This window comes from Sprattus sprattus (genome assembly GCF_963457725.1).
Source record: "Sprattus sprattus genome assembly, chromosome: 3".
Taxonomy (NCBI): Eukaryota; Metazoa; Chordata; class Actinopteri; order Clupeiformes; family Clupeidae; genus Sprattus; species Sprattus sprattus.
Genome location: NC_137922.1, coordinates 26222375 through 26232374, shown reverse-complemented (window position 1 = coordinate 26232374; position 10000 = coordinate 26222375). Strand labels below are relative to the sequence as shown.

General features: G+C 51.0%; 2 protein-coding genes across 2 annotated transcripts in view; both read left to right on the top strand.

The window, feature by feature from the left end:
* The window catches only part of pibf1 (progesterone immunomodulatory binding factor 1), a 60768-nt gene extending 57686 nt beyond the window's left edge, over positions 1–3082 (top strand). Inside the window, exons 16-17 of the mRNA XM_080836035.1 lie at positions 1190–1378; positions 2919–3082. Of these exons, the coding sequence (XP_080692161.1) occupies positions 1190–1378; positions 2919–2972 (243 nt within the window). The 3' untranslated portion in view covers positions 2973–3082. The remainder of the gene's footprint in view (positions 1–1189; positions 1379–2918) is intronic.
* Positions 3083–5294: 2212 nt separating this feature from the next.
* The window catches only part of klf5a (Kruppel like factor 5a), a 10079-nt gene continuing 5373 nt past the window's right edge, over positions 5295–10000 (top strand). The window contains exons 1-3 of the mRNA XM_080834109.1: positions 5295–5588; positions 6932–7898; positions 8845–8904. Coding sequence (XP_080690235.1) covers positions 5418–5588; positions 6932–7898; positions 8845–8904 — 1198 coding nt within the window. The 5' untranslated portion in view covers positions 5295–5417. The remainder of the gene's footprint in view (positions 5589–6931; positions 7899–8844; positions 8905–10000) is intronic.

Sequence of the window (10000 nt, the reverse complement as noted above, 5' to 3'; positions counted from 1 at the left end):
TCACACACACACACACACACACACACACACACACTATACGCTATATCAGAGCTATATCCACACTGCGGAATGGCATCCCAGACCTCAGAGCAGGAGGATGGGGAGCATGGAAAGGGGAAAGGTCAGTGGAATCTGAATCAGCCCCGATGGGAACAGCCAGGTCCCTCCAGGAGCCGTCTCACACACCTGTACTCTCCGAGGGTGTGAGTAGTGAGGCAGTGAGGCAGGTAGGCAGGTACACAGATCTTGGCATACCGGTGACTGGTGGCTCAGCTTTACACAGCATGCTGCTACCATGGCAACCTCAAGTTCACAGGGGGCACATGCACGCGCTCAATGTCTCCTGAAAAGTGGGACCTCACTGCCCCCCCCCCCCCAAGACACTCCCAACCCCCCCCCCCCCCCCCCTCCCTCCCCTGTTTCCCTCCCTCAGGGTAAACAAGAACAAGCCCACGCTCTCAGGACGTCTCTGCCTCTCTGGGTTTATGGTCCGAATGCAAGGCTTGATCAAACACACACACACACACACACACTATATGCTATATCAGAGCTAGGCTTGATCAAACTAAACATACAGCCTCAGGGTTAGAGTCCGACCTGCCGTCCCCTATTACAAACCGCCACTGTGTAAACGCCCTCCTATCAGCAAACTATCTGCAATAGCTGAACAGATCACTGGGGAAGAAAGTGGAAATCAAATGATGATGTGGTCAAAATGTGTGTCTGTATCAGGCAGCTCTCATTATTCAGTGCTCTTGTGTCTGAGGATGTGTTGTTCTGAGGTCCAGATGTTTTCTAAGGTCCAGATGTGTTGTTCTGAGGTCCAGATGTGTTGTTCTGAGGTCCAGATGTGATGTTCTGAGGTCCAGATGTGATGTTCTGAGGTCCAGATGTGTTCTGAGGTCCAGATGTGTGTTCTGAGGTCCAGATGTGGTGTTCTGAGGTCCAGATGTGTGTTTTCAGGTCCAGATGTGTGTTCTGAGGTCCCGATGTGGTGTTCTGAGGTCCAGATGTGTGTTCTGATGTTCTGAGGTCCAGATGTGGTGTTCTGAGGTCCAGATGTGTGTTCTCAGGTCCAGATGTGTGTTCTGAGGTCCCGATGTGGTGTTCTGAGGTCCAGATGTGTGTTCTGAGGTCCAGATGTGTGTTCTGATGTTCTGAGGTCCAGATGTGTTGTTCTGTCCTCCAGGAACTCTCCGTGATGAAGCAGGTGTTGCTGAGCATGCGCTCCCAACAGCAGGGAGACTTACTGGCCCTGCCTGACCGAGGGGTCGTCGCTACGGCAACTGGAGACGCCGTGCTACATCCCCGACGCATCAGTCCTGGCCTCGGACGGGAGGACAGCCTCGGTGACCATCGTCCCAAGCCCACTGTGTTTGTGAGTACCGCACTTTGACCTCTGACTCTGACCCACGCAGTACCACACTCTGACTCTGACCCACGCAGTACCGCACTCTGACCCACGCAGTACCACACTCTGACTCTGACCCACGCAGTACCACACTCTGACCCACGCAGTACCGCACTCTGACCCACGCAGTACCACACTCTGACTCTGACCCACGCAGTACCACACTCTGACCCACGCAGTACCACACTCTGACTCTGACCCACGCAGTACCACACTCTGACCCACGCAGTACCACACTCTGACTCTGACCCACGCAGTACCACACTCTGACTCTGACCCACGCAGTACCACACTCTGACTCTGACCCACGCAGTACCACACTCTGACTCTGACCCACGCAGTACCACACTCTGACTCTGACCCACGCAGTACCGCACTCTGACCCACGCAGTACCACACTCTGACTCTGACCCACGCAGTACCACACTCTGACCCACGCAGTACCGCACTCTGACCCACGCAGTACCACACTCTGACTCTGACCCACGCAGTACCACACTCTGACTCTGACCCACGCAGTACCACACTCTGACTCTGACCCACGCAGTACCACACTCTGACCCACGCAGTACCACACTCTGACTCTGACCCACGCAGTACCACACTCTGACTCTGACCCACGCAGTACCACACTCTGACTCTGACCCACGCAGTACCACACTCTGACTCTGACCCACGCAGTACCACACTCTGACTCTGACCCACGCAGTACCACACTCTGACTGACTCACGCTTTTTTTTTTACTTTGTCTTTATTGTAAGTAAGACTCAAACATAATGCACATACAGCAACAGAAACATCATACAAGCGTTCATTGGAAAACAGGTTAACAGGCAAACTCTCTACACTTATGCGATTGTGTGGTGGTCTGGTGACATTTCCACATTTCATACCAAATCTCAGGAGTTATTTCCTCATCTAGCTCTTTCTCCCATTTAGCTTTTATATATAATGTTGAGTGTTGTTTGGATTTCATTAAACAAGTATAAAGAATTGAAATTGCCTTAGGTATTTATCTACAGTATGATGCCACAAGAATCTTGATCAGGGCAAATCTATCTTTTAATTCTTGGAAACTCAGCATTACACCTTCCTTGGTAATGGTACACATTGCCGTTATGCCAACATTTACCCATCCTCTATAGGTCACATCCATCCTCCCTGGAATAAATTCCCTGTCAAATGCAATCCATTTTAGAAGACTAAGCTCCCTACCTATTTTCAATTGCTTTGCAACTGAGTGCCATGTATCTAGCGTAAAAGATGTTACTGGATCAATCTGATCCTTGAGCTGTAGAGGGGTTTGCCTTTCACCAACGCATGTTCGGATTGGGTGGTGTATACATATTTTATATTTTACACTGATGGCACACTGCACATCAGGAGCAATTAGGTGTTCAGCGTCTTGCCCAAGGAAGCTTCGACGGGGAACCGAACTAATCGAATTATCATGTTTATGTTTTTGCACTCTCTTCTCCTCCTCTCTTCTCCTCCTCTTACTTCCAGACAAATAAAAGAGTCCCAGATTTGTACAAGAAGGCCAAGCGTCAGACTAAATAACCAGGGGGACCCTCAGACCCCCAGACCATCGACCCCAAGACCCTCAGATCCCCAGACCAGCAACCCCCAGACCCTCAGATCCCCAGACCAGCGACCCCCAGACCAGCAACCCTCAGACCCTCAGACCATCAACCCCCAGACCCTCAGACCAGCAACCCTCAGACCAGCGGCCCCCAGACCAGTGACCCTCAGACCAGCGACCCCCAGACCCCCAGACCCCCAGACCAGCGACCCTCAGACCAGCGACCCCCAGACCCCCAGACCAGCAACCCCCAGACCCTCAGACCAGCGACCCTCAGACAGAGGACCCCCAGACCAGCGACCCTCAGACCAGCGATCCCTCAGACCAGCGACCCTCAGACCAGCGACCCCCAGACCCCCAGACCAGCGACCCCCAGACCAGCGACCCCCAGACCAGCGACCCCCAGACCAGCAACCCCCAGACCAGCAACCCCCAGACCCTCAGACCAGCGGCCCTCAGACCAGCGACCCTCAGACCCTCAAACCAGCGACCCCCAGACCAGCGGCCCTCAAACCAGCGACCCTCAGACCCTCAAACCAGCGACCCCCAGACCCTCAAACCAGCGACCCCTAGACCAGCGACTCTCAGACAAGTCACTCTCAATCACTCCTATAGCATTAGAGTGGTGAGATCTGTGGGTTTTTTTTTTTTCATTGATGTCAGTTCTTGGAGCTTTTCCTTAGATACTGTCTGACATTTTAAAATGTTTTTACAAAATGTGAATTCAAGAAGTGAATTTTTTGTATTTATTTGTGAATGAATTTGCTTCATGTGTGCAAGTAAAAAAAAAGTGTGAGATTTTAGACAGTGTGTTTTGATTTATTTATGTGTGTATGCGCACGTGTGTGTACACGTGTGTGTGTGCGCATGCGTGGGCGTGTGTGTGTGTGTGTGTGTGTGTTAGTGTGTGTGTGCTGCACAGATATGGTTTCATGTTTATCATGGTCTTGTTTTGTGTACTCTTCCAACCTGCTGTGTCTGCCTCAGACAACCCCTGACTTCACTTCACCGCTAGTTTTAACTTTACAAGGAACTAGACCAAAGATCTCTGTTGCTCTTGATCACCATTTTGGGGGGCAGGTGCTGCTCAAAGTTTTAAAGCACAAAAGGCATCCCTCGCCTCAAAAAAACACAGCATGCTTTCACTTGAAAATGTATGCCACGAGACAAATTTAAATGGTTTTAAAAAACATCCATATAAAATAGAATGGTAATAGTAATGGTTAGAAAACGTAGGGTCTTAGGGTAAAGGAACAAGTGCCTGAGCAAGAGCAACACCTGGGGTAAGTCTGTCCCCTCGTCTGGCTCCTAACAGCACCTAACAGGTATACTCTGCAGGGGATATAAAGGGATATTAAGGTATGCAGACGACATCTGAACCAGTTTATTCCACGTCAGACTCCTCACCTTCGGTATTGTCGGGCTTCCAAGATCAGAGATGGCATCGAGCGGCACGGAAGCGACCCTTTGATTTGTTAGACTCGCACATTGGTGTTTAAAAATAGCCGCAGTCATGCATACCTTAATCATTTTAGAGTTATGTTCTTATCGGTGTCATCTTAATGTTGCGCACGCTGCGTGCCTGAAATACGTTCCATCAAGTCGCTGGCGGCTACGCCGAAGCGCCCTGCACTTAAGATCACCTATCAATTAACGCCGTTTGTAAATTGATCGGTGGTGTCATTTGTCATTAGTTAAGTCATTTGAATAAGTTGGATTGAAGTAAATTAATTAATTATATGTTCTAAAACAAATCTTAGTTCTAAAATGTCAATAGTAGCCTATAGGCCTACTGTATGGGATAATATGCTAAATTCATAAACTGGTCTTACAAGCGGTGATTTGTTCTTACATATGTTTATATAGTGGTTCAAGCCTAGACGAATATGTTTTAGTTTGTATAATATTGTTTTTTCAGTGTGTAGTTAAGATATGGACTGTTGGGATAAGAAAGGCTATTAGCCTTAATAAAACAACGTCTTGATAAGATAAATATTTCTATTCAGCTTTGCATACGGTGACGTGCAGTTTGTCCAAATTCTGAATGGAGCCCATTAAGATTCCAGTCACTTTGACTGCACAGTGCACACGTAGGCTACGACTGAATTATGAACTCACTTCGGCCATCAGGTTTTTTTTTTTACCTTCTGTTGTCTATTTTCGATGTTACTGTAACAGTTTCTCAGCGTTATAGGTGTAGCCGTTCTTTAGAAATGAGAGCGCCCCGCCCCGCCCTTCCCTTCGTCAAGCGGAGACTACAAGTCTTTCTGGAGCAGCGAAGAGGAGAGGAGAGTCGGGACAACCACTCAAGCGAGAACATCTCCACGCCGTCATTCCATGCACCCCTCGTACGTCCTCCCTTGTGTTGTACTACCGTGTTCTCAGCTTATTTTCGCGGCCAGTACCAGAGGAACAGGGCGTCTATGGCCGCCACGCTTTTAACGATGAGCGCTGGGCTTGCTCCAGGACCAGATGAGTTTTACTCTTTCATAAAGCCATCGCTGTCGGACGGTTTCCCAGACGATTCGTCTCTGTTCGGCTTTGATTGCAAACATAATGAGGCGGATAGGACTGCATCAAGCGACTACTCTCAGGTAAACTGCGCTGAATGCTTTTATTATTATTCACTCAAGTGTGCGAAGCTTTTGGTCTGAATATTGATGCATGTGTTGTGTGGGAACGTGGCTTAATCATGGGTCACACGGCGAGGCTCTTGTCCATTGAGGTTATAGCCTGCCCGCTATCGTTTGCTATTGATGGAATCTTGGGTGTGGGTTTTCCCCGTTTACACTGCCTGTACACGGCCCGGGCGGTGGATATATCAGACGGAGCAATTGCTGGCAGTTGGTCTCTTGGCTACCATTCCGTCAACAACTGCCTCCCTGTCGCCCACGCACGGAACTCACCTCGCGGTCTACACTGAAACTTCCCAGCAACGCTGACCCTTAATCTGAAAACTTGTGAAAGAGATACAGGCTCAGGCAACAGCTGGAAGATCTAAATCCAGAAATAGCACGGCGTAAGCTCCCGTAGAGTATTGCAGTGTAGCCTGGCATTCAGGGTGTTTTCCTCTTAGTGTGTGCATAACTGCAGACCACTACCCCTCCACGTCTGGCAGCAAGCCATGTGTGAATATGGTATTTATTTAAAAATATATCTATTCTCGCTGTGGGCGGTTACACGATAACGAGAAGACATTTATTTGGAAAAGCTGAGCAGTCCGTAGCGCTGTTTTCCACCTGTCAGCAGTGTCTGTTTTGAGCTTGTGGTATGAGTGCTGTTTTACAGGCGAGGGGGGAATGTGGCAGGAGCCTATTGAAGGGTACATGATAAATGTTTTACTGGTGACTTGCGCCATATAACGCAAACGGACCGACCACCGCGTCCACCGTCACCCACGTCCTATGCCACAGGCTGGGGGAGAGAGAAGACTGTGGGAGACGCGAAAGCGTCAGGTCCGTGGGCTGATATGATTTTATCAGTTAAGAATTGCGGGAGGATATTTGAATCCTGGCAGCAGGAGTGACTCGAATCTGTGTCTGTGTCATGTAGAAACGTGTTGTCAGTTTGATGCAATTCCTTCGCCTAGAGGTCAGCTTCTAAATATGTCCCCCAGTGCAGCTGTCAGATTTATGACGTTTTTCGTGTCTTTACGCGCACTGTTACACAGCGAAGTCTGTGGTTTCACACCATACAAGCGTCAGCTCGGAAATTATGCCAGAAATGTTTTCCCAGGCTTGCACTCTCAAGATATAAGAGATCATTGAGTTAGTGTAATGCCAGGTTTGTTGGCCTACTTCATGCAGTTAAGCCAGAAATGTAAGATATGTACAGGAGTTAGATGAACGCATCACAGGCCTACAGTAGTGTGTCTAGTTTACAAACCTGTGTGTGTGTGTGTGCAGTGCTCTACATGTTTGTGCCTTTCCCTCTGCAGGCTAAGTTCGAGATGGAAAAATATCTCACCCCTCAGCCTCCTCCTCTGCAGGACGGGCGGAAGTCTCGGCGGGAGAGTGCGTCCGTGGTGGACCAGTTCTTCTGCGAGGACCACCACGGCTCCCCGTACAGCATCAACATGAACGTGTACCTGCCCGACCTCGCCTACCTGCGCACCGGCTTGTGCCGCCCCTCGTCCCGCCAGCCCGCCTGTGCCCAGGTGAAGACTGAGCCCGGCAGCACCTCGTCGTTCGGACACTCAGACTGCCCGGGGGGGGCAGCGGCCGTGGCCCCCCATCCGCCCGCCCTGCCGGACTTCACTAGCGTGTTCAGTGCGGCCGCCGGCACAGGAAGTGGCGTGGACGCCTCAGTCGAGGTCCCCTCCGGTGGCGTGTTTGTGAAGCAGGAGATGCCCTCCTTCGAGCTGCCCCAGGACGGCCCTCTCTACCAGCTGCTCACCTCCGAGCTGGACCTGCCTATGCAGCACGGCAACGCTCACCCCGGCAACACTCACCACGGCAACGCTCACCACGGCAACACTCACCCCGGCAACGCTCACGTGGGCGACGCCCACGGCCATATGCACCCCATCTTCCATGACCTGCACATGGTGGCCCAACAGACTGCTGCTAAGCCCTACCCCTGTGTGAGTGGGGGTGCGGGTGTGCCCTTCGCTGTGCCCTACGCCCCCCCCCAGCCCCAGCCCAAGGCCCCCTACCTGCCCCCCTCGCCCCCCAGCTCCGAGCCCGGCAGCCCCGACCGCCACAAGGAGCTCCTGCACAACCTGACGCCCCCCCCCTCCTACGCCGCCACCATCGCCTCCAAGATGGCCACCCACGCCCCCCCCGCAGCGCCACCCCAGCCCCCCCGCACCCACAGTGCCCACAGCCAGGCGATGCAGGTGCGCTACAACCGCAGGAACAACCCCGACCTGGAGAAGAGGAGGATCCACCACTGCGACTTCCCAGGTAAGGGAACCTCCACACACAAACATGCACACACACTCACACTCGCACTCACACTCACACTCACACTCACACTCACACTCACACTCACACTCACACTCACACTCACACTCACACTCACACTCACACACTCACACTCACACTCACATACATACGCACACTCACACACTCACACTCACACACTCACACTCACACACACACACACACACACACACACACACACACACACACTGTGGTAGTGATGCTAATACTTATATATAGAGGAGAGAACAGAAGTCTTGTCTATTCATGTCCATGCCACACCAGTGTGTGTGTGTGTGTGTGTGTGTGTTGGACCTTCTCTTTTAAGGGCTGTTTCTGTTGGTGGGCATTATCACAAGATTGATCTGCTATTGAATTATTTAGAGAGTGATAAAGCCTTTTTTACCAGCGGTAACCAGTGGGGGGGGGGGGGGGGGGGGGGGAGGTTGGGACGTGTGTGTGTGTGTGTGTGTCTGTGGTTGTGTGTGGGTGGGGGTTGGGGCGGGCAAGAGGCAAGATTGGTATTCAATCCTGTTGCATCAAATTGACTGAGAAGCAAAACGGATCCAAGCCCTGGCACCCCCCTTCCCCGCACCCACATACACACACACCAACAGCACTAAAAGTGCATTTACACGCCATGCTCACGGCCCAAATAACTCCCAACTCCATTAGAGCGCAATCACAACGCCACTTATCTGGATGTGAGAGCGCTATTAACAAGATGGCTTTGGGTTTTTACCGTGCAATGGGGACGCCTCTTTTTCTTCTTCCGCCGTCTCAGAACTTTACTGGCGTCACACGTGGCGTCGTGTGTGTGTTATGTGTGTTTATGTGTGTGTGTGTGTTTGGAGCCTTTGAAGGAACAGACTCTTAATAAAACCATGATATGTTTTGCTAATAGCTCGATCTGTGTGTTCCCGTACAGGTTGTAAGAAAGTCTACACCAAGTCCTCCCACCTGAAAGCTCATCTACGGACACACACGGGTAAGGCAGACACTCCCACACACACACACACACACACACACACACGGGTAAGGCCTTCACTAACACACACACACACATGGGTAAGACAGACAGTCACACACACACACACACACACACACACACGGGTAAGGCAGACACTCCCACACACACACACACACACACACACACACACAGGGAAGGCATTCACTCTCCCACTTCCATTTATTCATGCGTGTTTACTTCTTTATTTATTTTTACAAGGTCTCGTTTAGGACGCCACTCTTATTTTGGGCAGTGCGTGTTTATGTGTGTGTGTGCCTGTGTGTGTGTGTGTGTGCGTGCGTGCGTGCGTGTGTGTGTGTGTGTGTGTGTGTGTGTGGTGTTGCCAGGCAGAGGCCTTCTCTTGGCATGCACACGAGGTCTGCGCACGCCTGTCGTCTGAAAGTTATCCCGCCGCCTCCCCACGCGAGATTCCTCCGTCGGCCAGATGTAAACTGACACACGGACACAGTGTCCTCACCGTCCTGTGTGTGTGTGTGTGTGTGTGTGTGTGTGTGTGTGTGTGTGTGTGTGTGTGTGTGTGTGTGTGTGTGTGTGTGTGTGTGTGTGTGTGTGTGTGTGTGTATATTGTATTGGTGTGTGTGTGTGTGTGGGGGGGGGGGGGGGGATATTTGTCTTTGCCTCCCCAGCTCATTATGTGTGTTAAAGGGATGGGAGATAAGACTTGTGTAAACACACTCGCACACACACGCAGCCAGAGTGTAGTCGGCCGGGTACTGCATGAAAATCCAAATCTGCACATTCCATACGGCCACTTTGGCCTGGAGACGGCACTCGCAGACCTGTGTGTGTGTGTGTGTGTGGAGACAGCACTCACAGACCAGTGTGTGTGTGTGTGTGTGTGTGTGTGTGGAGACAGCACTCGCAGACCTGTGTGTGTGTGTGTGGAAACAGCACTCGCAGACCAGCGACTGAAACTTTTATTTTGATTCTTCTTTCCTTGAGGATTTCCCCTCTGGGGTTTCGAAATGGGTCATAAACTATAAGACTGGCTGTAAAGGCAAATTATTGTACAGAAAATTATCTTCCTGATAAGAGTAGTCAGGTTTGTGTTTGT